Raw genomic sequence first — 27,708 nt, 5'->3', positions numbered from 1 at the left:
GGAGTGGCTCACACACCTCCTGTCATACTAAATTGCTACTACTTCATCACCTTAAAAACACACATTAAAGCATGCTCCCAGCGTACATAGATTAATTAATTACATAGTCTGTACATAACAAACACACACTAACCATGCACTCGTCCATTGAAATCCCACAAACACCCACATAATGCAACAGTCCCTCACCATTCATTCAAGGCAGCACATGCTTCTAGCATAAAAGTGAATTTTATACAATGATTGGAGCATTTGTGTAACATCTGTGTGTCTGTACGCTTTCTCGACATATGTAGAGCCAGACAGCGATACAGGGTTCCCCACCTCCTTCACTTCACTGAGCCCCCCCGACACACACACACACACACACACACACATGCTTCATACAGGCTCATTAACAGTCTACCTCATGGCCAGTTTCTCAGACACAAAGGAATATCAATGTACAGTACACTGTCTCATAATACATTTTAAAGGGTCATTAAACAGAAATCACAAAAACATATATATTTTGGGAGTGCGATATTTTCAGACATTTGCTCAGACATTTGGGACCACACTAGTACTGAGAGAATTCAGAAGTGATTGCAAAAAATAACAGCCAAGAACAACGTCCTGCTTAGTGAAACATGATCCTTTAATGATTAAGAGCTAGGAAAACAGCAAAAATGATGACACAACTTTTATTTACCTTTTACAACAGTCATTTAAGTTGACCTGAACAATAAATTGAAAAAATTCCATTAAGCTTACATAGGGCTGGACAATAAAACAATAACAAAAATTATAGCAATATAATTTTTTTCAAAAAAAATATAACAAATGTTCATTAATTATTAAATAAATGTCTGATTAGATTCACTTAAATCATACACGAATTAGGACTTAATTTTTTTATTAAGATGTTTATTTTGTTGAGGAAAAGGGACTGAAAAAAGCTTTTACTTAATTTTACTCATGCAAAATTGTTGACTTTGTTGATTTATCATAACTGTTTTGAATATTCCACCTAAGATTTGTGAAGTGATCCATTGTTTGGCATCAAGTGTTGACCATAAAGAAGAATTTAAACCACAATTAACCATCAGGTTTCTTCAACTGTCACTCAGGAGTAAAAATCAGCCTTTAAACTCTAAAGAAATAATGATTTATTGTGATAATTACTGATATCGAAAGATATTAAACTTTTTATTGTGATAACACTCTTGGCCATATCGTCCGGCCCCAAGCTTACACCATATCTTATGTACACGATATGTTTAGTCTGAGGAGAGACACTGAACAACTGAACTTTCTCTTAATTCTGTAACTAAGACACTTAAACTGTGTGTTTGTGAAACTGTGTTTACGCCTGAATGAGACGCATCTGTCCAACATTAAAACCACTTCAGCAGTGTGAGCATGCGCTGCAGGAGAAGAGCGTTTAATCTATTAACAGCATCAAATATTCACTGGGTAAGATAACTAGATCTCGAATGAGGCACATAATCTTCCGTTTTAAGTTGTAAAAAAGGAGCTGGTAAGATAAAACTTTCAATTCTGAATGATCTTTTTAATATTTATCAAAAAATAAAAGTAGCTTCAGCCCATGTGTGCAGAAACCAATATGGCTGAAAGTCAGCAGAAGTGGCAGAAAGTTTCAAAACAGAATTGAAATGATTTTCATAAGAAAACTTTGGGGCTGTCCTGTGTGAGAGGCTTCTCCTCTTTCCAACCCCCCATCACCCCTTAGCTTCTGTACTCATCCCCACAATCCCCAATGAGCGCCATTAGGTCCCTGGAACGGCGCGTCACTGCGTCAATGGCGGTGAGATCTTCTGCCGTCAGCTTCAGGTCAGGGTCGCAGCTACGCAGACTGTCACTGATGTGTTGCCCTGCCCCTGTGACGCCTAGCCGACAGCCCACAATGACCCCGCCCACCGCTGGGCAATCCAGCACATAACGCGTTGCCACGCTGGCCACTGAGCAGTCGTGTCTCTTGGCAACAGTCTCCAAAGTGACAAGGAGGTCCTGGAAAAGGCTCCAGCCACCCCAACTGTCGATCATGTTCTTGTACTTAGAGAGGGAGGCGGTGTAGAGCTCCGCCCTGGAATTAGGCTCTGCCTTCCCCAGATAACGCTCTGAGAGTAGACCTCCAGCTAAGAGAGGACAGTGGTGGAGGAGAGAGACAGATAAAGGAGTTAAAGGAGCCGGGGAGGATGGAAAAAGCAGGCAAGTGGAGGAATACAGGGTGGAGTGAGAGGAGGAGTGGGAGGAAGAGGAGGAGGCGGTAGGAATAAAGGGATGGAAGAAGGAAAAGAATAGATAAGATGGAGAGGCTCAGAGAGGAGGAGAGACGGTGATTGAAGCGAGAGACGGTAGAGAGAAAAAACGAGGGACAGGATGATAGAGGGGGAGGGCAAAGGAGAGGATGTGTCGTCACATTGACTGACTCCATTTTTAAAAACCCACCATTTTACATCTTTACACCATGCTGGCAAATGTGCTGCTTACACCATAAATTATGAAGTCAACCTTTTGTAAGTGCTCTACTGGAGTGAAATTCATGTTTAAGTAATGTTTTAGTAGAAAAATCTAGATCTATAATTATTGAATTTAAAATGAATGTGTTGTATCTCACCCAGAGTGCCATAAGTGAGGAGCTGAATGTTACTAGCCAGACAGAACTGCGCCATCTTTGCTGCAGGTCGCTGGTCAATCACAGAGTACTGCACCTGCATGTCAGACATATTAAATACAAACACGTGGTCGACAGATGTACTGAAGCTGAGGGAGAGAGACATCAGTCTGATGCAGTGCTGCACTAACATGCAGGTGAAGTGTTACCTGGTTGCTTGAGATGCGGATGCCTCTGTTGGTGATCTCCTCCAGCCTCTGTGTGTCAAAGTTAGTAAGGGCAAGCTCCCCTGAGGAGAAATAGAGGAAACAGGTGAAGACTGTGAAGTTTTCTCAGACTAAAAATAAAGATCCTGAATAAAGGGAAAGAACAAAAAACAGATCTATTTTCCTTTTTTGATACTTGAGAGTACAGAATGTGAATCCTCCTAGGTGTGTATGACCAACATAAGGACCCAGTTTTAAAAAGGTTTTTAATCTGCTGCTCAAATTGATATTGGTAATGCATTTTTAACAGTACACTTAATTGGTAAATTAAATTATTGTAAAGAAATAAAAGCATATTTACAGCAGAAAATATATAAATCTTTACAACTATGTAAAATAATTCAAATGAAGTTCAGTTTGAATGTTCATTCTTGACCTCAAAAACAGCAGCTTGACAAAAAATTGATTCTCCACACAAGGTCCACTTAGTTGGTGTTTCTGAGGCTTTCAACCATGCCTCATGGCCTCCTCTGCAGATGGAGCTGTGGTTGAAAGCCTTGGAAACATCAAGGAAGTGGACCTTTTGTTAATGACTCCAACAGCTGATTAAGACCATGAGATGCAGCTGATATCTCTGTAAAAAAAAAAAGCTTAAGTTTGAGTTGAGTTTACTTTGTCAAATTACCATTTCATATTCAATGAACTTACATAAAGTGCAACCTATAAAACATTAATATTTAAAATTTCCCAATGTACAGTATGTATTCATACTGATATCTCTGATAAGCCAACATCAGCCTGTTCAGAGTCTAATATTTGTGTGTATAACAGGCAAACAAATTCACCAGCAAAGTGTTATCTGTACATGTTTGCAGTATATATTGTGTATACGCACGTATAAGTCCCTCCTGCTGCAGGTCGGACAGGTGTCCCAGTGCATCCAGGTATCTCATGTCTCTATAGTCCCACCAGTGGAACTGAACACAGTCCAGAGTGTCCACCTGCATACGGGTCATGGAGCGTTGGAGCGCCTTCTCCACCACCTGCACACAGAGACACACTTCAGCTCCCGTTTCTACTTTCAACAGTAAAACTGGCCCTTTTTCAAAATAAAAACATTAAAACCCATTTAATGAACAGGGTTTCACTTAATGTCCACATTCAGCAATCTCTCTGCATACATCTACACTGCCGGATAATCAAAAAGGATTTTTGAGGCTGATACCAATATTGATATTTGTGAATTAAAAAATCCAATTATATTTCTGCTGATTAACTCTAACCCCTAACTCTAACCCTACATTTTGTTTTAAAACACACACACATAACATAAACAAAAAATGTTACTACAGATTCCTTAGATTAAATTTTATTTTAATTTTTTTTAATTGTGACATATTGAGCAGGACACAAAAATCAACACGTTAGTGTGGAACAACTGTGTCATGGTGGCACGGTTTCTACCTCTACCTCTCGAGTTTGCGATGATTCTCAATTTTTGAAAAACCTATTTTATTGACTGAACCCATCATAAAGTATTTTTGGCAGTATTCAACATTTTTAAATACTCCTTTGTTTGGGAGAGGTATTATTTTGAGTGGTTTGTTACAAGAAAATGTTCTAAATAAATAACACTGTGTAAATTCAGACGTTTGGACTCATCGTCTCCTTTATCATTTCCTTATTAAGTGTATACTGCATACAGGCGAGCCCAGGAAGCTCAGTTACAACACCATTGCGCTATCTTAAAGAAAACTGAGACTACACTGTACAAAACATTTGAATAAAAACATCCATCTGTATAAGAAAATTTACACTATACTACACAAAAACATTATCCATTTTATTCCACTACTCTCATGCTGTTCCCCACCCACATGCCCCCACACACACCTGGCAGAGATCAGCACTCTTCTGAGTGCACGCTTTTAGTTTGAATTGTTTTCACAGTAAAGACCAAAGGACCTGGAGGGAATCAAGAGGACTCAAAGAGCTCACACTGCTCTCTTGTGGATAAATTTATTCTCACGGTAAAACACAGCAGGCCGAGTGTGATTGTCGCTCTTGTCTTGACCCATTTGTCAGAGGCTCACCTTGCGGTCCATTGGTCCTGGCCTTGGCACGTATTTGGTCAGACTCTGCAGGGCTGGGATGTCGTTCGCAGAGGATTTGCACTTCAGCTACAGATCAGACAAAGAGTCAAATATAACTACAAACATTTGAATTGACCAATGTCTTGTTTCTATAGCTTGCTTACCTTTTATAACCCATTATTACCATGCACAATATCTCGTAAATTATTAAATACTGCACAAAAAGATTTTGTATGTTTTTATACTGCCAAAAGCAACTTATTGGATGCACGATTGTTGCCAAGTGGGCTTACATATACAAGGAATTCGCTTTGGTATAGTAGGTAGAAAATATAAGAAAGATAAAGCAACTAATGCGAGACTGACAATAAGATATTAAAAACATTTAAGTTACATAGTATCTGTTTATTAGCTAATTGTGAAATAAATCCTCAAAAGCATGTTTAATGAGATCAAATGAGAGACAGAGAGAAGTGCTCTCTTCTCACGCTATTCCAGGTGAACAGATGAGACCACGGTCGATCCCATTAGACTGTCACAGCACATCAGCCACCAAAACTCTGATCTGAGCCTCGCCAGGACCTGTGTGTGTTTGTATAAGAAAGGCAGAGAAAGCATTAGCTACTTCTCATGCTTCTGTGAATGCTTGTGTGTGTGAAAGAGCATTTCTAAATGTGTGTGTTGAGCATGATTTTTCCACCAGCAGCCTGTTCTCTTTTTGAATCTGTCTCTTGTTGTCTTTCTTTGCATCTTGCTACTTTCTGTCTCTTTAAATGACACACGGGCGCGCGCGCACACACACACACACACACACACACACACACACACACACACACACACACACACACACACACACACACACACACAGAGGCCTCTGTGGAGCTAACTACAGTTTACAGCAGTACATCAGCTCCCTCTTGTGTTTTAGGCAGATGATGGTGCACTTCATTAAGAAATGCGTTTCTCCAATTGTGCATTGCAGCTTATAAGGATTCTTTTTTCAACCAAGGGAGTAGGTTACATCCCATATTTTTAAAACATTAAAATCTGAGAAAACGGTACACTTCTTGTCAGGGACCTTTGTTGAATGCCATCCATATCAATAACTTTGAATTACAGTTTCAAACAGTAATTATTTATTAAAGGGAATAAAACTTTAAAATGGTAAAGATGGAGTTAAATAGTTGTGACCCAACAATCAGGTTTTTTATAAAATTCCTGACAAGCCCTGAGTCCCATGATTATTCTCACTTTGCCACATTATCGCCCCTTCAGTCGATTCATTCCACCCCATTATAATAATGTGCTGTTTTGAAAAGAGGGAAACTGACCAAAACAGCAGGGGAGCTTGTGTGCACAAAGTATTTGAGTGCTCATTTGACCACACTTGCTCATAAACCTTGAAATGTGTGTGTGCGTGTGTATTTGTGTACCTGGTTGTTGAACTGTCCAAATATTTCCTCTGCAGGCCCATAAATGTCTGCCATGTCAAATGTGGTCAGACCAGCATCTACGTAGGCCTGCATGGCCTCAACTGGAGAGACGAGACGGAAACGTTTACACTTTTAAATGCATTATCCTGACTTTTTCTGTCTTTGTTACACTGTAAGACACCACTTCAGTGCACCACCCTTGCACACTGGCAAATAAAAGTAAAAGTAAAAAGAGACTTTGGAACATATTTGTAGCTTTCTGTCGCCAGGGTCAAAACTAAACATGGAGAAGCAGCATTTAGTTTTTATGCAGTTCTGCTGAAACTCTGTTCTTTTAAATCAAGAGAGAAGACTTTACTTTTTACCACCGCCTTTTCATTCAATCAAATTTTAAGGCGGTAGATTAATAACTTACACTGCACTGTAACTTTTACTGTCCTGTTTCATCCTGTTTGTTTTCTCAATTTAACTCTTTAAAAATGATTTCATCCTGTTTTTATTTTCTATTTCACCCTTTTAAAAACTGTCTTTTTTAAAACTTCCCTATGTTTTTATGTAAAGCGCTTTGAATTGCCTTGTTGAAATGTGCTATACAAAGAAACTTGCCTTGCAAAGAAACTTGACAAAGTCTGAATAACATGGCCCTGGTGTAATTATCCATAACTTTCCATAGCAAAGCTGGCTGTTTTTTGTTTTTTTTCCCCCAAGCTGGCTGGAGTGCAGTCCTTAAGATAAAAATGTATTTCCTTCCTGGGTTTTTACAGTTGCTTTTCTAAAGTGGTTTGGCATGGGTTTACAATCAGAGCTAGTGATCCTATCCAGAGTTTCCAAAACACTCGGATGTTTTAAACTTGCCTGCAATTCTCTCCATGATGTCTGGTTTATGTTTACCTGCTCTGGCTTTATCCACTGCCCCGTGCGCCCCGGACACCTGCCACATCCCATTCAGAACCCGGCAGATCTCCAGACCTCCGGACAGTCTCACTTTGGGTACCGGGGACATCCTGCTGCTAGTGCCGGGTAAGAAGCAATACGTCCCCGAAAAAGTTACCAGCGCACCAAGCGACAGGTCACAACAACACGAACAGTTACAAAACATTCAACAGCAGACTATGCTTCACCGGAAATAAACTTCTTTTCCAGCAGGTTGGCAGCTGGTTCACTGCCCCCTACTGGATAAAAACTGTCACTTGTCTGGATAAACACAGAACACCTGAAACGGTTTCTAGAAAAAAACAAAAAACAAGGATTTTAAAAATGTAAGGAAAGAAACCAGAGTTTTGCAGAACATCTGGTAATAATGAGGCAGAGAGACGTGATACAGTAAAATATCATCTTTACTTTTCAGTTACATTCAAAACACCCTACACAGAGCCTCCAGACAACATGCTGTAGCAGTCCCAGTTTAAATGTCTCATCACGCCACTGTTGCTGCCTTGGTCTTCTTCTTCCTCTTCCTCTTCTTCTTCTTCTTGCCAGGTGTACTGTCAGCCTGCCCCTCTCCAGCTGTCGGTCTGTCCTCGGTCTCTGAAGCTTCGGCCTCTTCTTCTGAAGCTGCAGGTCTCTCCTCACAGGTGGACGGGCTGCGTGGCGTCGCCTCCAGCTCGCTGTGACAGAGCAGACAGAAACGTTCACCGTCTCATCCAACTTCAGAATAGCATGGTTGTTCATGTGTATTAAAAGCTTCTTTAAAACTTGTAAATAGGTTGTGCTTGAGCTTTCTGATATTTAATTGTAAATAACAATAAAGTGACTACTGTCCCGTTCCACAGGAATAGTGCTATAAAGACACATTCAAATTAACAACAACAACTTTCTTTACAGGTTGAACCGTCACATTTTAATGTAGATTACAAATTGTGCGCAAAGAGGATTTTTATTACAGTATTTTTTAAATGATACAATTGGATGTAAAACTAATTGATCTCTTAATAACTTTACATGCCACTCCAGTGTTTACCTTATCTGAACCACTGGCTCTTGCTTCCTATTCCCAGCCTCAGTGTGTTTCTCCAGCAGAGCCACGAAGAAGCCGTGTGTGCGGGTCTTGGTGGTGCTGGCACGCAGACACTGACCGAGCGGCTCCAGGCCTCGCTCAGGCCACTGAGCCAGCAGAGGAACCAACCTGGGGGGAAAACAAAAACGCATTCAGGGAAGAGTTCTTATGGTAATTGTATCACCTGCACATTCAGAGGCCGGTGGTTGATTCCATATATTTAAACTGTTCTTCACTCTGAATTATATTAACGGCAGATGGAGAGTCAGAAAAACATTTAGATCTTTATGAAACTTAAAAGGCGGAGTATGCAGTTCTAATTCCAATACACATCTTTGTCAACATGACCCAGACTTGTTCTAATATTTGCAGGTATCAAATATCAAAAGGTTTATTTTGATTTAGTGAAAGTGGACTGTCGCCACCTGAAGCTGGGGTTCTGCTGCAGACAGGCTGTAACGACTTCCTCGTTCTCCTGGCTGTGGACGGAGCAGGTGGAGTAGACCAAGCGCTTCAGGCGAGGGAACCTGAGGCCGTGGTTCAGGCACCGCAGCTGGAAGGAGGCCAAGGAGGCCAGGCGAGCCTGATCTGCCTCCTGGTCGGCGGAGGAGCCATTGTCCCGGAGACACACCATACCTGGATCCCACACACAGAATATGTCCGAGCATCAGAAGCTGAAGTAGGGATTTTATTTATTGCACGGATTGATGCTTCGAGCTTTTAGCATGTTGATTCTGAGTCTTTTGAAAGCCCTGATTTACCACTGGGATGTTCAAATACTGATTTACTGTATTACCAGCAGAGTATACTTAACGTACCAGAAGTAGTACTTGCTCTGCAGAAAAATGTCCCCTCTGACTAATTCAATAATCTTATATTATATTGGATTTCTAATTACGCAGCATTTTAATAGCTTGTCCAGTGGTTCCCAGCCTAGGGGTCAGGTGCCTCTAAAGGGCCACGAGGAAAATCTGTGCAGTTGTGAGATGATTCATTGAAGAGGAAATACGATAAAACAAAGTTTTGTTAATGTGACTATGAAACTACAGGCTCACTGAAGGACAGCAGACAGGTGATCAGACACCTGGATAACACCATGATCATGTACACACAGGGTTCCTCTCTACCTGATCCGCTGCAGGATGGATCCAGCAGGATATACTCAACATCTTTAAACTGCGGGCTGTCAGGGTCCACCTTCAGGAAGTCCTGGTTGGCCAGCTGCTGACAGGTGACCCCGGCTCGGAGCAGGAGAGTGGACATGGTGGCCAGACGCTTGGCATCCAAATCAAAGGCAAAAAGCCTGCCCTTGTTCTCCATGATGGCTGCCAGGTGGCTGGATTTGTTGCCGGGGGCGGCGCAGGCATCGATGACGTGACTGCCAGGTGGGGGGTTGAGGAGGTAGGCAGGGAGGCAGCTGGCTTTGTCCTGCAGAATGATGTGGCCAGCCTTGTACAGGAAGTGGTCATGGAAGTCCGTCTTAGGAGAGAAGACCAGCAGCTCTGGCAGGTGCATGTCTCTCACAAAGTGTCTCCCCTTCAGGGTCAAGTCATCCAACCCGGAGGCCTGTCCCAGGAAGGAGAAACCATCCCTCTTTAGGTAGTCCACAGCATCCTCCACGGTGGTCTTCAGGGTGTTCACACGCACATACCTGGGCAGCTGGACCCCGACGAGCTGCTGGATGCTGGCCGGAAGCAGATCTTCATTCTTGCTCACCTTCCTCTTCACCTTCATGCGGGCCAGCGCCGCCTGCAGTCTGGGGCGATGCTTCATCATCGTGACCTTCCATGAGCCGCCGCACTTCAGCCCCTGGCCCATCAGCAGGTCGTGCACCAGCACCTTGGCCAGGTGCATCCTCAGCTTGGTGTGTTTGAGCAGCTTGGTGGAGTTGATGATCTCCTCCAGGACGGAGGAGAACTTCTGGGTCTCACAAACCAGAGCGAACAGCTGCTTGATGTTCGCAAATTTGCTGTCGTAAACCAGAGTTTTCACGGCGCCCTGTTTGCTCTCGGCTTTCTCCAAGATCTCAGCAGCTTTCATGTACAAAGCCATGGCGAACTAAGTTTAGCTAAGTTAGCAACCAAACCGGACTACGTAGCTAACTTTTGTTTATCAGCTACTTGGTGGTGTTTTACTTTTGACAGCTGGCCCGACACATTCCTCCTCTTCTCTGGGCACGCGGGTTTATTTCTCTCGTTCAGGTTTTATAAACGCAGTTTCAGGATTACTTCCCCACCATCCACATGGCTGACGAAGGGTCGCGACTCCGGAAGTACAAGCTTACGCGCAGTTTGCGTTTGACGTAGGAGGTCGTCCAGCCAATCACCGATGACAACGAAAGATAATGGGCATTTGACCATATCTTACATTTATATCTATTGAGGTTGACATTAATGCCACGGTCATCCTCTAAACATCAGTAAAACGTTTGATTGTGCATTCCAGTACAATATTTATCATATAATAATATATTATCATAATAATCAGTTTGTTCAATTTGTTTCCCAAAACTGTCTTCTTTTAAAATAGTTCTTTGACTTTTTTATTGGTAGTTTTTCAGTCTGAGGTGCTCAGGATAAATTGGCCATCCTTCCACCCTTTACAGGGACACTGTTCTCAGTTGATTGCAGTGATACTCTAAGCCTTATTCTAAAGTGCTCTTGTAAAACATAGAAATGGACTTCAGTATGTGAAACTGTGGGCAACAGACGCAGATACAGGAAAAATAGCTTTATTCTTTAATACAACAACATTCTCTGGATATTTCCAAGAGGTCAAAGGACTCGTGCTTATTGCCACAATACATAATGCAATAAAACTTCAGCTCGTTTAAAAGCCTAACTGTCTAATAACGCCAAACTGAGATGCAGAATGACCATCAGACATTACAATTCATCTAAGAGCAAATAACTGATAAATCATCAAAGCTCTTGAGAAAACCATTCATTGTGGCAACTTTAAAGCATAACTGACCAAAAGAGAAAAGGAAAATCTAAACAAACTGTAGACTATTGAAGACTTGTAACATGGCTTTCACAAAAAAGCGGAACTCTCATTCAGTTTTACAGCCAAGTGACCAAGTCAGTCAGCACTTAGTGTACAAGATACAAAACAAATAAATTACAAAAAAAGAAATAGGGGAAAACTATGCTTACAAAAATGTACAGTGCATTTATTAGAACTCCTCAAGTTTCTCTGGAAAATATTACTCACTAAACCTTTTGCTTTAAGCATTGACTAGCCTAATGCATCCACACACTGATTTACTTGCCAAAGACTACATATCCAATTTCTGCACCAAGACACACAAGTGGATTTCAGTGGACGTGGAGTTGTTTTATTGCAGATATGATTGCAGCATCTTTCAATTTATTTCAATGGCATTAAGATAAAGATGTGCATTGCTGTCTGTATTTACTACCAGTAAGAGTCAAATAGGTTCTAATTCTACACCTAAGGACTTTGACCGATTATTAATTTTCTCCTTTGCCACGGACAAGCTAGCAGCAGCACAAGGTCTTCAGAGGAACTCCTTTTAGTTTGAGCTGAATCAACCCGACAAGACCGACATCACATTCCCCTGTTCCTGTACCAGCCTACATTTTCTAAACACGTATAAACTCACACTTAGGATGGCATGTTTTAAGCGTTGAATTATGCTCTTTATTTTACACTATTTTCAGAATGCAGTTCAGCTACTTTGTGTGAAGGGCAAAGAGATGCTGCCTTTCACTCTAAACACTTGCAGTCATGAATCCACTAGCCACAGAGAAATGACAGTTTGAGTTCTACAGTAGTGGCCTGCTGGGTTGCCACTGTGCTGTATCTTATTATTTCAACAAAAGACATTCTCAATACACTGGCTTCATTTTCAATATACTTTAAATATATTTTGCTACTGTTGACTACTACTGCAAGTCATAAACAATGGTAAATTTAGTTAGTTGTTCTAAGAAATTTCATTGGGCGGGGTTGATGTCAAGTGGGTGTGCAAGCACATTCACTAGTAAGGGTGGGGAGTTTCTGCATTTGTGAAGGACAGAATAACCAGACCCAATTTTCACTTGACCCATTAGTGTTTGGTGACCCCGCTGGGCTTTTTAACAGTCTTCGTCTTTACAGAGTTTTTGTACAGAAGTAGTCTCTCTGTGGTGTGAGGGGGCAGGCGGTTCCTCTTGGCTCGTACAATACACGCTGCCATCGGACACAAGCGGTCGAAGCCCCCTGAGGTGGCCGGTACTGCCAGCAGCTTCTTGGCGATGCCCTGGAGCTGGGGGAACCGAGTAGCAGATTTCCAGTACAACATGCTCGAGTTGCTTTCCCACAGCGGTTCTGATAGGTACACATCAAGCTCTGACGTCTTCATGGTCTTTGCAGCCGGCTGGAGGAAGTTAAAGATGGACTTGCGCTTGAGGTCGTTTTCGCCGACTCTGTCACAGTTGTCGTCTGAGCTGCCACCAGATGCCTCCATCAGCATGTTGGCTTGGCTCTCCTCTTCACCATTCTGCTTCTCTTTCAACTCCTTGCTTGACTGTTCTTCATCTGCCTCTACAGAGGGAGATGCTGAGGCCTCTTGGCTTCCCAGTGCGGCTTCCACAATGGTGCGAGCCTGGTACTTCGACAAAGGCGTTAAGAAACCTGTCTGTTCCTCCAGTTTGGCATCAGAAAACGGCTGAAAAAATTATTATAAAATGTTTAAGTTCTGACAGTGTGTACCGTTTCCTCGTACACACAGATGAAACACAGAGGGCAATATAAATACATAATATAACATTAGTATAAGATGCCATTTGATGCAATTTTGAAGCTCACCTTTTCTAATGCGATACTTCAAAATGGGGGGGGGACAGATACAGGCAGAGCGAAGTCTGGGAGAGCTGAGCTGATGTAGTACAGTGGCTAACAAAGCAATGTCTGGAAAATTATTTAAGCAACATCTTTTTTCACTTTTTCGAGCATTGGCCAAATTGGGCAACTGGCTCCTTGTATTTGCTGGCCCAACGAAAATCTTTACTAGCCCCAGGCTACCGGGGCCAGGGTTAGACCCTGTGAAATTTGAAGTTTTCAGTTCATCAGCTCTGTGGATGCAAAATGGCAAGACATAACAAAACAGCCCTACTTCTGTCCTCTTTCAGTACCTGCAGTTTGATTCTAGGGTCGAGCACAGCAGCCAGTATCACGTCCTTCTGGTGAATCAGGGACTGGAAGTGTGTGTGGAGGCCTGTGCGCAGGGCCTTGCTGAAGTGGGTATAGTTGGTAACAACGCTCTCCATGGTCTTATCAAGGCCAATGAGGCAAGGTATGATGAAAGAGATGGTCACTCCGGTTCCTTGCAGAACCTGGGTTAGAGGCAAAAACAAAATTATCTCACATATCTTCTACCAACAATACCATAACACTATAATAATGTATTTACATACATTTATATAATACTTCTAAGGAGTTCAGAGAAAAATAAGTCTGACAAATTACGGCATTACTTCTGCAACAATAATGGATTTGTCTTATTGTGTGTGTTTGCTCGGTTTCAATAATTCAAAGTGCCCAACTCAGAACAAATGTCTGTCACAGCCTATACTGTGTTTCTCAACAAATAAGCCTGTCATTGCCTAACAGGGCTCTACACTAACCCTTTTTCCCAAGGAACACACATGCTCCTAAATGAATAAACAAACATGGAGGAGAGTGAAGTTTACTCTAAAATGCCACCAAAAAGGACAAGGACAGACTACAACGGACAGTCAGGACTGCAGAAAAGATCATCAGTGCCAACCAAACGTCACTGCAGATCCATCTCACCCCGGACTCAACCTGTTCCAGCTTCTCCCCTCTGGTAGGCGCTACAGAGCACTGTACGCCAAAACCAACAGACTCAGGAACAGTTTCTTCCCACAAGCCATCAGTCTGATTTCTGACTCACAGTGTCAGGAACAATTCTAATAACCCAGTAACTCTGCCTCTAATCAGCCACCTGTTTACTGGCTAACACTTATTACTTATTTATTCACCATTCTCTATTTCAGTGCTGTTATATTGTCATATTGTAGATACTGTGTACCAAATCCACCTACCTCAAGTCATTACTCCTGCACAAAATACTTACTTATTCCAGCATCCTTTGCACTATGCTTCATTGCACTATGTACATGTACCTTTATATCACATCCACCTCCGACATGTACATACTCCTGTATCCTTTGCACTCTGCTCACTGCAACAGTAGTCAATATGTCTATATTGTTTTTGTTCATAGTGTGTATATTTGTGTTGTGATTTCGTATTTTTGTATGAGTAAGCACATCGTGAGCAATGTACAATCCAGAGTCAAATTCCTTGTATGTGTACACATACCTGGCAATAAAGCTGATTCTGATTCTTGTAATTATACTTCAGTATACCATAGTAACATCTGACAAACATATCTACAAAACACTGAAGCACCAAACTTTGTGAAAACCAATACATGTGTCATTCTCAAAACGTTTGACCACAACTGTATAAACAAATCGCTTCACATTTGCTTTGTACCATTACATCATTTGTTGAAGGCTAAAATCCTCACAGGATAGTAATATGGATTGCATTAGCTGGTAAAGTAATGTGGAAAGCCATGCAACTAAAGTATTTTGCACTGGATAACGTAAGCAACTGCTTGGCGTTAGCCGGCGAGCTACAGTAGTCAAACTGAGCCAACTAATGTACAAAATCACAATATATTTCACATGCTTTGCAGTAATGTTAGTTACCTGTTCAATGGGATGAAAAAACTCTGCATTGGTTTTGTCTGTTTCTCTCTGTGACTCAAGTTCTGATGTGAACAGCTTTTTCTTCCGTTGATTTGATTTTCGTTTGGCCTGATGGGCTTCATCACATAAACTTTATTCTTGTTTTTTTATCCTTATGTGGAGTTTGTCTTGGAGTCTGTATTATGATGGCAGTTGCTGTTTTATGGTGTTACTCTGTAGTAGGCAAGAGGCTCAGGAACGCGCCTGCTGATTCCTTCACATAAGCAACAGAATAGTGTCTGTTCCAAGCAACAGATAAAACCAGTGTTTTTATGTGAGGTTACAGCCTGTTAAGAAAATAGGCATTAACAAAATGGAACACGCCGACGCACGTTATGCTATATGACATTTTCGTAATCAATGACGTCGCCTAAGTCGATGAATCGCCCTGGCCCTAGTGATCTTCGTAAAAACACTCTAATCCACTACAAGTTCTCTTCAACTTTCTTTTACCTGCAATGCCTCCCCAAAGTGCTCAAGGAGACCCAGGATGTCGATCACTTGCTCCCTCTTGACCATGACCAGAGGCGGAACACTGGCAGTGTCATTAGCCTCTATGCGAGCCTGGGCTAAGAGAGTCATAATGGCGCTCCAGGCGGACTCCTGCACCATACGGCGTAAAGATAGCATCATTGAGTTCCAGCGACAGTTACTGGATGATGGGCACAAGGACACGTTGCACTCCTTCAACAAAACCTAAACAATAAAATGATACAAAATGAACATGTTAAAACAATTCAGAAAATAAATATTTGATCTTTTTGAGTCTCTGTTGCCTTAACTGCACAATGCCACTACCGCCAGAACTTACTTTAATTTGTGATTTCACATGACTTTAAAGCTCACAAAAAATGTATTTGAAATAATGAAGACAGCTGATGTCTGTTAACTAAAAAGTGGGGGATGCAGATGTCATATTTCTTCTTAGTGAAGTCTGATGTGTATTTGCACACAAGGAAACGTGGAGGAAAGATGATTGGAGACCCTGGATTTGAAAGGGTTAATCAGGGCTAATGAAAACAATTAAAAATCCTGGTGTTGCTGCTTTGTCAAAAATACACTTACAAAATCAGTTTTAATCTGTTTGTCTATTACTCTTACCTCACTCCAGTAGGCGCTGCTCCTAAAGAAAGCCACCACATTATGGACCTGCGAGAGCAGGTTTTCCACAACCCTAGAGTTCTTCAGTGCCTCCCTTATTACCAGCTGCAATGTTTTGGCCACACAGCTGGTCCTGGTCCCAATCTGCAGCTCTGAAAAGGGGGACTCTGTTTCAGACATCTGGTCTGACAAAAATGCCACTATCTCATCTCCATCCGGTTCTCCCCTGTTGGATGAGCACATGATCTTGTAGTCGCAGAACAAGTTGTTCCCAGCCAGGGCTTCTTTTGCCTGGTTGGCAAGGATGTACCCAATGTTGCAAGGAAAGATGCCATAGCTCAGCAGCACACCTTCAAGCTCCCTGGCCACAAGAGTGGTCAGGTCTTTGTGGCTGAGGTGACGGAAGGCCACGATGGGACGGCGGATCTGCCAGGAATCACTGACAAAGTGGAGCTGCACAACTACGATGGGCTCATCCACTGGATGGGATTGACTCCCTGCCCAGAGGTCATAGGTCACATGGATAGAGCCTTCACCATCTTTGGTTTTGGCAAGGCAGGCTTTAAGATCACGGATGAGCTGAGGCTTGATAGTTCTCTCCACGTCATCATAGAGATGTAGGCCCATTACACGCTGAGACAGCTTGTTGTATTCAGGTCTGATGGTGCTCATGAATGACCTGAAGCCTGCGCCTTCAACAAAACTGTGGAGAACAAAATTAAGATAGCATTGGGTTAAATGATAGTGATAGGATGTCTCAGTTGGCTGTAGCACAGGAGGTGGAGTGGGTCGTCCACTCTGCATAGGGTTGGATCCTCCAACCTCCTCTTGTCCACATGTCTTTGGGCAAGACACTGACCTGCTATATAAATGCTGCTGTAATTCACTAACTACCCAAAAGTAGCTGCTTGAAAGTCTGGGGAATATATGACATCATCCAGGGAAGGCAGACTTGTGAAAGCATTTCTTTGACTTGTTGATTAACAAACTTGGGTATTTTGACAATGAAATACACTGAAAAAGGACAGTTTAACAGCAGCCACCAGCACTACAAGTCACCTGAGTGGCAGCATGTCTTCAGCGATCATCCTCAGTGCTGCTTCTGTGAACTTTTTCTGGTCCACCGGTGCAGCTGCTGGTGCAGTGCCTGAGCTGGAGCTGGGACTGGAACTCGAACTGGGGGGCAAGGATGGACTGGGGGAGGAGAATTCTCTCCTGGATGCTAATGGCTTTGAAAGCAGAACAGTCTTCTGCTTGGCTTCCTGACGCTCTTTCAGCTTCTCTTTCACTGGCCTGACCTGCAGCAAAGCAGAGGACAGTTAAACCAAGCTGCCAGCTGGGAACATCAAGGAAGAAAATACAAACAGGATATTTCTATGGCAGCAGCGGTGATAATTATATTACCATATCCAATGTAGCTCTGTGTTTCTTGTTAGGTAAAGGTTTAGAAGCAAACACGGCTAAATCATAATAGAAAATCATTTAGCAAACTTACCAGTTTAGGAGTTACGGGTTCAGTGTCCAATACAACATCACATTTGAAGTCCACCTGTAACACAACACATGTGAATGCACAATAGGGTCTCTGCTCCAAAATTTTATAAATAACACCAAAGGTTTTATTTTTCTTACATGGTCTGAACAGCAGTAAACATACTGATTAGATTCTTATATTTGGCAAGTAGCATTATCTTTGCATTTCTGAAACTGTAAGCAACAACTATTGTACCTGCTACATTCCTACAATTAATCAAAATCTAATCTATTAATCATTTTTATTCACTTATAATCTATTATAATTTGCTCAATGACAAATCACAGAAGGAAACACTTGTACAGTTGGTGGAAATCGGTAAAAGCTGAAAACCATGTTATACACATACTGTACATCATGTATACAGCATGTGCTAAACTTAAGTACAATACCTCTCCTTCCACAAATTGCTCAATATTAAGGGTAATGCTGTCCGCTTCATCTTTGTATAGGCCCAACTCTGCTTTACGCTTGATGGTCGAGTTCCAGTGATTTTTCACAGCATTATCTGTCCTGCAAGAGAAAATGAAAATGTACATTAAAGTCTCTGTGTCATCCCTGGTTAAAATAGGCTGATAGGTTGTTCGGCTCCAGGTTGCATGTCGAAGTTTCCTTGGGCAAGATACTGAACCCCGAATTGCCCATGGTGGCTGTTTCACCATTGTATGAATGTGTGGGAATGTTAGTTTCTCTTTGAGCACTTAGGCTCAGTGAATGAATGTGTGTGAATGGTGAATGCAGATGTAGTGTAAAAGCGAGAAAGGCGCTATACAAATACGGAGCATTTACATTTACCTTCCAGGGATCAGTTTGGCAATCTCAGCCCACCGGTTTCCTAGAATGGAGTGGGCTTTGTAGATGATGAGGTCTTCCTCATTGGTCCAGGAGCTCTTTTTGATCAGTGGGTCGAGGTGATTGTGCCAGCGCTCACGACATTGCTTTCCAAGCCGCCCCTTTAGGTGCCTGGCCACCAAACTCCAGTGTTTGGTGCCGTACTTGCCCACCAGCTCTACTATCTGTCAAGATATAATAAGAAATAAAACAGGTAAACACAGGAGTACAAAGTGAGATGGGACAATATTAACTATAGTGTGTTAACCTCCGTCAGGTCCTGGCGGCAGGTTTCAGGATGTGCACACAGCTTGAAATGACAGTTTGAAAGCTAAAATCCTCGTGATTTGACCAATGCAAGATACAGTCACCACAGCGGGTACAATCAGCGCTTCTGTCAGACCAACCAGTGAAAGCAAAACCTATCAAGCCTCATAGTAATCCACCGATCGATTATATTCCAACAAAAATGGTCTTGTTACGTTGTCAAGGGTCCAGACGATCCAATCCAGTAAAAATATTTAATCCAAAACACATTATTCCATCAATAAATCCCCTGGGACTGCTGCCGCATTGTGTCATATTTGCTGGCAGACGTGGCTCGTATGTCATTATAACCCGTAATAACGCCGATTTGAATGTAAATAAAGTTCATGATCTACCAGCAAAAAAACACATCTGCGTCGAGCTACCGGCTGATACGGAGCAATGCAGTAGCAGCCGCCTGCCGCCAAGGGGCGGTGCTGTTTTAGAAAAAATACGCTAAGACATACACTCATTCACACACTTTTTCATGGTATTGGTATGAAATTTCAACTAGGACTAGGTAAGGCTTTATCCTGTGGCCCTACAGCGTTTTCCAGCTAATAAGTCCCAGCTATAGTTAACTGCATGCATTTGTTAGCAAGCATTTTCAAGCGGAAATGAAAACATATATATTATTCATTTTAGTGTTTAAACTTATATTAATCAATTCCAGTAGCACTAACAAACAATCTGACTTTTGGGTTAGACACTCACAACACAAAGTGTTCTCTTTCAGAGAAGCCCAAAACCGTGCATATACTCCATATGGTTCAAGAACTACATTCAATTTACTTTGGATATGCCTTGAATAGGCGTTTTGCATGTATTTTACAGGAATGTTAAGAGGTTAAGCAAAGTCTGTATCAGATGTTTTGTGTAATTTTTCTACCTTTTCATCTTCCTCTTTGGACCAGAAGCCCTTGACTAAATCAGGATCCAGGTGCTTTTTCCAACGGTGCATACACTGGAATTCTGTACGTCCCTGTCAAAGCAAAAGGAAATGTCTTTAACTCTTCTTATTATCCGAGATGAAAACAATTCAACATGGAGAGATTGATTTGCATTCAGAGAGTTCAGTGACATGACAATGTCATACGCCATCTGGCTTTCTTCAATTTTGTTAAACTTTCTACGTTTACATTGCTGATTTACTAATTCTCTCTAACTCCACTGATTTTGCTTCTGTTAAGTACTTACCGGTAAAAAACTGGAAATGGTTTTCCAATCTTTTTTCCCAAAGTTGTTGATCAGGATTTTGAGATTCTCATCCTGCACACAAGAAGAAATCAGTTCAGATACAGTATTATTTAATGTGAGCTTTAAGTTCAGCCTTCAGTTATTAAGTTATCATGCACATCAACAGAAACCTATGTGACAACATTTCTAAAGCCTAGTTCACATTACATGATTTTAAGCCTGATTTGCCGGTCGGTGAACTCGGCCACCATCAGGGTGTGATCAGGGGTAAATCAGCAAACGATTGATTAATGTAATTAACTACTTGAAATTACAGTCTGTCATCAGATCAATGTCTGAAAAAAATCAGGGTGACAACAGCTGTTTATAGCCTTCCTTTCACTCACCTCTTCCTGAGTCCATTTAACTTTACACTTGGTACCATCCTTCTTCTCTGCTGTGTCCGAGTCAGTGTCAACGCACAGGTTACTGTCCCCCTCTTCTTCCATACTGCAACCACGCAAGATTTAAAATGAAATGTATTACTGTATTTCAACATATATATTATTAAAAGTGAAACGAAACCCTAGAAAGTAATTAGACATCACGGCATACAAACATTGATATGCACGGATATCAACATATGATATGGTTGATGTGGACTTTATAATGGTATTGTTGAGTTTTCAGTCATGTTTCAGCTACAGGTGTAAAAACATGTCTGAACCTCACCTTAAGTTAACAAGACCAAACATCCCCCCCATTGTGTGTGTGTGTGTTTTTAAATACTACATTTAAATTGACACAAATACTGCTATTAGAATACCACTGCTGATTCAATGGCAGATTACAACACAAGCTGTATGCCAATGCTCGATGCTGTTCTCTACAGCACACTGCACAATGCCACAGCTAACATTCTATATAATTTGCACGTTAGCATTAAAATCGATAGTAAAGACAATGCAGACACCAGACAGGAGGCAACCAGAATGAAGCACACATGTGTTAGCAGATACACTCAGTGACCAATTTCATAAATATCTACTCTAATATCTCTCCACTCAAACTCCAATGCAATCAGTTTGACAGGTTTGCCATAAATTCTACCTTTACAATCTAACTGTATGTTCATAAAAGAGGTTGTTTTGGCAGTGGTGTTTAACTGAACTGAATTGAAAGGTGTTTCTAATGTTTTGCTTCAAACCATTTACAAACATTGGGGGAGGAGGCTATTAAAAACATGTCCAGTTTGTGTGCGTTTATTGCAACTGTTGAAGCATAGAGGAACAAAGCTGCCAAAACTGTTCTGTAAACGGCTAACTTATGACATACAAACCTGCATTTTTAACATAAAAGATACCTACAAAAAGTACATTGTCATTAATCTAACTAACTTGTAACTGTAACCTTGTGTAAAAAGACTGTGTATTTCACTTCCCCTTCCCGCAACCTTTTCAACAAGCAAGAATGTTGTCTCAGTATGTCTCTATTGTTTTTGTTTATAGAGTGCATATATGTGTTCTCTATACTGTAGCCTGTGTCTGATTTTATTAACGTATTATTGTATGAGAAAACAAATCGTGAGCACTGTAATGTCAAACTCCTTGTACGTGTACACATACCTGGCAAATAAAGCTGATTCTGATGTTGTAACAGCAGCGAGCTAGCTTAACTAACGTTACCCAAAAGCTAACATTAGTTAACGTTCTTAAAACCAAACAACTTTAATCCCTCGACATAAATATGAAGCGTTCCACTAAATATCAAAACAGTGCACTGCACAAATCAGAAAAACAAAATTGTTGCAATTAATTGTTCAAAAATGAGTGACAAACTAGTTAATTTAAATTCCAACTTGGTGGAACTTCAAGCTAGCTTACTTGTTCCCATGAACATGCTTGAGGAAACGTTGAGAACAGTTAGTTCAGATAGTAGAGCGCCTCCAGCGTCGCATTTCCGCAAAGGCAAAAAGTCTGCCCACCTTGCATTTCAACATTTCTTATCGGCGAGAATGAGGTGTTTGTGATTTCGATGTAACTGTGATATAGAACGTCAGCTGACGTGACAGTGTGAGAACACAGAAATGCCTACCTAAACTTCAGACTGTGCAACTGCTTCTGGAACACAGCCGGGTCCAGCTTTTCGAGCTCACTATCATGACACAACAGAACATCGGTTTTTAAACAGAGAGGAGGGAGAGGAAACAACCGTCGTCTCACTCGCACAAACAGAGCAAGGCATCTATTTGATTTGCAACTGTAGCGATGACTAATGTTACATTTAAAAGATTGCCGCTGTGAAACACTTCCATCATGCACAACACAAACATACACTTTTTTTTCCAAATAAGACAGGCAACGTTTACATCCCGAACGTTAATGTCTCACACACTTACCCGCGCGACATCCCTCCTCTGTCTCCCCAGGCGCAACTACTGCTAACGTTAGCTGGGGCAGTTTAACAGCTACTAAACAAACCGACCTTTTAGGAATACATATAAGCTCGAATACCATAGGCGGTACCAACTGTATATTAATTACTGAAATACAGAAAAAGTTAAGGAACTCGTAACGCCATAGAAATAGAAGTTTACCCGCGAGGGGCTGAAACCAAAGGTCTGTTCAAGAGCAACACAGCTGCACATACTCCCCGGAAACTATCCAACCAACCGACGCTAACGGCTGCTGTAGTTCGCTGGTTACTCTGCATTCAGAGGCTTCCCTTTCAACAGTAACATTAAAAGACATTAACATTAAAATTTGTTCAAAAACCTAATCACTCTCGATCAAACATTCGTGAACGTTGTATTGACTCTTGTGTAAGGACAACACTAGTTCATGATTACAAATATTTAAACTAAAGTGACCTCTTGCAAAACTCCTGCTAGGGCTAGGCTAATGTTCAGCAGATCAGAAGTGCTCAAACTTGATTTTGAGTGAAGGTCTCCACGTTTCTCAAGATTGCAATGCTGACTCGCAACAAAGGAATGAGTACTAACTACTAGAAAAGAAACAATCTAGGTTTAGAGCTTTCAATTTAAAGTGTGGCACAGCTAAAAAAAAGTCCACACCACAGAATACTATATAACTTGTTGAATGTAGACCAGAAAATACCAACATTGACGTTTGAAAGGCTATTACATAATGAGTTATCACATTTTATATCAACATTGTAACAACATTTCACCATAACATAGTGTCAAAATAGCAACACATCATGTTATTTTTAACCTGGTACATCATTTTATTTATTTCAGCTTCATTTCTGGTTTGTCTTACACAATATTCTGTCAAAGGACACTGTTATTTTGTTACATGTGCAGCACATGTAGACCTGGCTGTGTTTTGTATCAGAATTCACAGCATGTTCATTGTTCCTGTTACTTTTATGAGGCCACAGATGGATGGTATGTTGTACAGCCTTGTCCACTTTGTCTGTTCCAACATCAAACCTGCTCTCTTCAACAGTGTTGCTAAGCAACTGTTGGTTCCTCACAGTTATGGCCCTTTCCATGTTAGAGAAAACAACATAGTTTGATTGTATATCTCTGACAGCATGTGTCACATTAAAGCTCATATTATCCCAAACTAGAAAATTCTGTTGCCTACATAATGATGTAGTAAAAATGTGCAAAATAATATTTTTCACACAATTGTGCATGTGTGAATTACACAGCCTTGGCTTTTGTTTGCATTTTTATGCATTAAATGCCATTAATGAGTCAATTACCCATATGATTTGTTTGACTACTTTGTCTCTATAAGTAATTACACATCTGAGTGGACAAAAATTACCTGTGGATTCTCCAAGGCTCAATTCTGGGGCCTCTTCTGTTCACCTGTTACATGCTCCGTAGATAAGTCATGGTTTCATACTAATGTCAGTCTGCCAAAATGTAATTATATTTACTATGACTACAGTATTGGGAGTCTACACATAATTAAGCAGACCTCACACAAATGTACATAACCATGTCACCAGGGGACTATAATACGACAGTGCTAAAAAAAATAGCACATCAACAATTACCAGAATTTCCTTAATTTAAACCAGTGGCTCTCAAACTCGGGGGAGAGGTGTGTGGGGGCGTGAAGCCAGTTAATGGGGGCCATGAATGTTGACCAGACACAGAGTTGCATGAATACGATTTATGTGATGACATAAATAAAGAAAAGTGCTCGGACGCTAGCAAGGCTATTTTGCTGACCTGAATCTTGTTTATTTCAACTGCCTGCATTGAAAATGATTGATAAAAGATTAAATCCACTTAAATCCGCGGTGGGGAGGGCATGAATTATTTGAAAGGAGGCATGACAGAAAAACTTTGAGAACCACTGCATTCAACAAAGATAAAACAGAAGTAAATATTTTTGTTGCCAAGGAAGAATAATTAAAAGTTAACCTACTATTCTTGTTTGACATTACTTAAGTTTACACCAAATACATAAAAAAAAATGGTCTGTCCTAAGGCATTTATTAGTTTCTGACTCTTGGAAAGACATTAAATTTCCCTCAAACTACTCTTCTATCTTTTTAACCAAATACCACACATTTACATTATTCTACGTGATCTTCTGATAACTAACATAGAATGTAATGTGTTTTTACTTCCATTCACTGAGCCCCCGCTGAAACTGTTCGGACTCCCCCTGGTGTGGCCAGCCACTTCGAAAACCTTTCTGCTATATATGTTTGTATATGTTTCTCCTTTTGACCACTAAGTGGGGCAGTTCTACAGTAATGCACACGGGGAGCTGTTAATAAAGGCACAACTCTCTACCAGTCTATTTTCTTCCCACAGGTCAACAGGCTTGTCTGGAAGGATTAATGATTGACCTGTTGATCACTTTGTAACATTGAAATTAATGAGTCTCTGCTGGTTAACATGACCACTACTTGCAGTGCTTTGTTTGGTTAAGTGAGTTTGTGCAGAAATAAAGAAAATTACAAGAGAAGTGATAAAAACTGATAAGAATAAATTATGAAAAAAGGACAAACAGCCAAGACTTCTTGAAACTCAGTTTATATATTTAATATTTTCCAAGAATGATCCCTTTTGCTCCTTTAGCTATTCACTGCTAACTCTGTTTTACCAAGTGCTTTTATTGTTTTTTGCATTTTTTACTTTCAGACTTTTCTGAACATTACTTTGCTTTGCTGATGTCACTGGATGATTATATTTTTTTCTAATCTTTTATTTTAATATTCTTGGAAATTTTGTTATGTTGTTATATAAGCAAAGTTACATTTACTCTCTTCTTAAACAACCCTAAACACAACATAGTGGAGAATAACAACAGGAAATAAATACCATAACCAATGCTGTACATGTTCCAGCGTGCAGGGTGTTGCCAGTCTGCCCTTCCATAGTCCTAGCTGAAAGAGATTAGTACAAGCATCAAAGCATCTTGAAGTCTTTTTTTTATCTTTTTCCTTACCTTCTACATCAATGTGCTTTTGATGCCCATTTCTTCAATTTTTAGAGTGGGTCATTGGCAATGATTATAATGATTCCTTGCGATAGGGATGAGTACCATTTTTATGTTTTTAATTCTTTTTAACCTCTTTGTACACAGTTACTCACATTTACACCTGGAAGCTGCCCATTACAACCATGGGTTTGGGGTCCAACTGGGCAGGGCCTTGCTCAAGGGTTGATGATGGCTGAATTCCATTTAGCTTGTTCCTTGTCCCATCCTACTTTCTCTTCTCTGTGTCTTCTCTTCCCTCTTTTGCACATTTGGTGGTGTGGATGTAATGGACAGAGACGTTCATCACATGCTGGTGATGGACACAATAACAGGAACACCTGTACAATGTCATTTAATCTAATCCACTTCTGTTTGTGTAATGAAACAAGTTGGTGCCAAATAGACTTTGAGCGGTTGTGTCCCCACCCCTGTTCTCTGTCAGATCATATGAATCACACTTGAGTGTCACTTTCCTATTTTGTCTGTTCAATAAGTCTCTAAAAAGTTATTATTATATTTAGTAGTACCCACAGTTTAGATATTGAAAGATGTGTGCTTTTAAATCAAGGGCCGGGGACATGTATCTAAAATGATGCAGTACTGATTCCAAATAGAACAAAGACATATAAATGACATAAAGGCATTGACAGATGCACAGTATGCCATTTATGTTATCCCTCCAAAAGATGGAGCTAAACACACACATTCATGCATCACCATCACTGTGCAAGCATCAAAGTGCATCAGAGTTGAGCTCTATGTACATCAAATTAACAACACTCTGGCATGCTGAGTGTGTGTTTATTTGTTATGGGTTCAATAATCACACTTCTTCTGTTCTGTTGGCACCATGGATCACTGGTGATATCCTTGGTACATACATGCAAATGCACCGTATACCAAACTACATATGAGTGCGTCATTGTTAAAATGATGCTGCTTTAAGGGCAGTAAGAGGATCTGATTTGATTGGCCATTATTGTTGCCAATATAGTGGCAATAATATCCACCGGGGAAGTCAAGCGATCACACAGGTTTTAATCACGTACAGAATAATCCAAAGTAAAAGTACAAAATTGTGAAAAGGGTGGAGGTGGTTTCAATAAGGGTAGAATAAGTATTCAGATCTTGTACTTTTATAAAAGTAATAATACAACAATGTAAAGATACTCCATTTCAAGTAAAAGTCCTGCATTCAAAATCTTAGTAGTATTATCAGTAAAATTAAAGTTAAGCGAGTTAAAGTACTCATTATGCTGAATGGCCTCTTTCATAGTATTACATACATTATAGTATTATCACTGATACATTAATGTGTGAGAAGCATTTCTGTTGAAGCTGATCGACATAGAACTGATTCTAATGATGTACTTTTAATATTTCCTCCGTCTAATCTGTATCTTGAAACAAGAAAGAATGAGGCAGGTCAAGGCACTACAATTAAGAAAACGTGGATTTTTAGATAATTCTTGTTTTACAGGTTGAAATATCCATGGAATGTTTTTTTCACTTAAGAAAATAAAACATTTAAGGACTCAATGCCAGACTGAAATTGACTCAATAAAAGGGAGATTCTTTTCATTGTGCCATGTATTCAGTTTTAGAAGCAAATTAGTCGCTAACTATGGCTGTCAAATAAATGTAGTGGAGTAAGAAGTACAATATTTCCCTCTAAAATGTAGTGTAATAAAAGTATAAAGTAGTTAATACACTAATTGAAACTCCCCATGTGGATTCATAGCCTACCTGTAATCTCATCTCACTCATGTCATCAATAAGGAGTAGTGACTTTTGATAACATACAACAAGCTGGTCATTGATTGGTTAATTACAAAATTTTCTATGTACAAACACAGGCTTGGATTTTTGCTTCTGTTGGCATCCGCCCACTATGACGCTACTTCTGGCCAGCCATCGGCCCCTCTGTTTACAGATGAGTGAGGGAATAACAGCTTGGCACAAAGGATTACAGTTTTAGAGGGCAAACGGTGAACAAGGTGGGTCAGAGCAGCATTCGTCAGGGTGATTTTTCATTACTGACTTAGACCATAGAAAAATAAATGAAAGGAAATAAACTGTTCCCTTCCCTTTGAGTGTATTTGGTGTCATTGGAAAGCATATGATACAGTATTCTGTGAATATACAACATTAAACAA

The 27,708-nt window shown here is 40.7% G+C and overlaps 3 protein-coding genes across 7 annotated transcripts; all 3 read right to left on the bottom strand.

Annotated features, from left to right (window-relative positions):
* Nucleotides 1-618: 618 nt before the first annotated feature.
* LOC123975870 (uncharacterized oxidoreductase At1g06690, chloroplastic-like) lies at nt 619-7,446 on the bottom strand. Its single transcript, XM_046057657.1, has 7 exons — nt 7,241-7,446; nt 6,350-6,450; nt 4,917-5,003; nt 3,719-3,866; nt 2,827-2,906; nt 2,621-2,714; nt 619-2,138 (listed from the first exon to the last, which is right to left on the bottom strand). Exons 1-7 carry the CDS (start codon nt 7,350-7,352, stop codon nt 1,729-1,731), a joined length of 1,032 nt encoding a protein of 343 aa, XP_045913613.1. The 5' UTR covers nt 7,353-7,446; the 3' UTR covers nt 619-1,728.
* A 222-nt stretch (nt 7,447-7,668) lies between these two features.
* Nucleotides 7,669-10,651, bottom strand: nsun5 (NOP2/Sun RNA methyltransferase 5). The gene is made up of 4 exons (XM_046057631.1): nt 9,473-10,651; nt 8,771-8,981; nt 8,310-8,474; nt 7,669-7,956 (listed from the first exon to the last, which is right to left on the bottom strand). The coding sequence occupies exons 1-4, from the start codon at nt 10,395-10,397 to the stop codon at nt 7,767-7,769; spliced, it is 1,491 nt and encodes a 496-aa protein (XP_045913587.1). The 5' UTR covers nt 10,398-10,651; the 3' UTR covers nt 7,669-7,766.
* Nucleotides 10,652-11,060: 409 nt separating this feature from the next.
* Nucleotides 11,061-22,805, bottom strand: mybl2a (v-myb avian myeloblastosis viral oncogene homolog-like 2a). Of its 5 annotated transcripts, none has more exons than XM_046056963.1 (13): nt 22,675-22,805; nt 22,173-22,232; nt 20,486-20,588; nt 20,100-20,171; nt 19,792-19,884; nt 18,561-18,781; nt 18,158-18,278; nt 17,727-17,780; nt 17,291-17,529; nt 16,232-16,934; nt 15,584-15,826; nt 13,484-13,684; nt 11,061-13,017 (listed from the first exon to the last, which is right to left on the bottom strand). In XM_046056963.1, exons 1-13 carry the CDS (start codon nt 22,788-22,790, stop codon nt 12,418-12,420), a joined length of 2,826 nt encoding a protein of 941 aa, XP_045912919.1. In that variant the 5' UTR covers nt 22,791-22,805; the 3' UTR covers nt 11,061-12,417. The 5 variants fall into 5 exon arrangements, with proteins under 5 accessions (XP_045912919.1, XP_045912920.1, XP_045912921.1 ...); XM_046056964.1 differs by having other exon boundaries at nt 22,477-22,748; XM_046056965.1 differs by lacking the exon at nt 22,173-22,232 and having other exon boundaries at nt 22,477-22,748.
* Between the last annotated feature and the right edge of the window lie 4,903 nt (nt 22,806-27,708).

Source organism: Micropterus dolomieu, linkage group LG08, assembly GCF_021292245.1.
Source record: "Micropterus dolomieu isolate WLL.071019.BEF.003 ecotype Adirondacks linkage group LG08, ASM2129224v1, whole genome shotgun sequence".
NCBI classification, from domain to species: domain Eukaryota; kingdom Metazoa; phylum Chordata; class Actinopteri; order Centrarchiformes; family Centrarchidae; genus Micropterus; species Micropterus dolomieu.
Note: the sequence above shows the minus strand (reverse complement) of the source record. Positions and strands in the feature narration are given on the sequence as shown.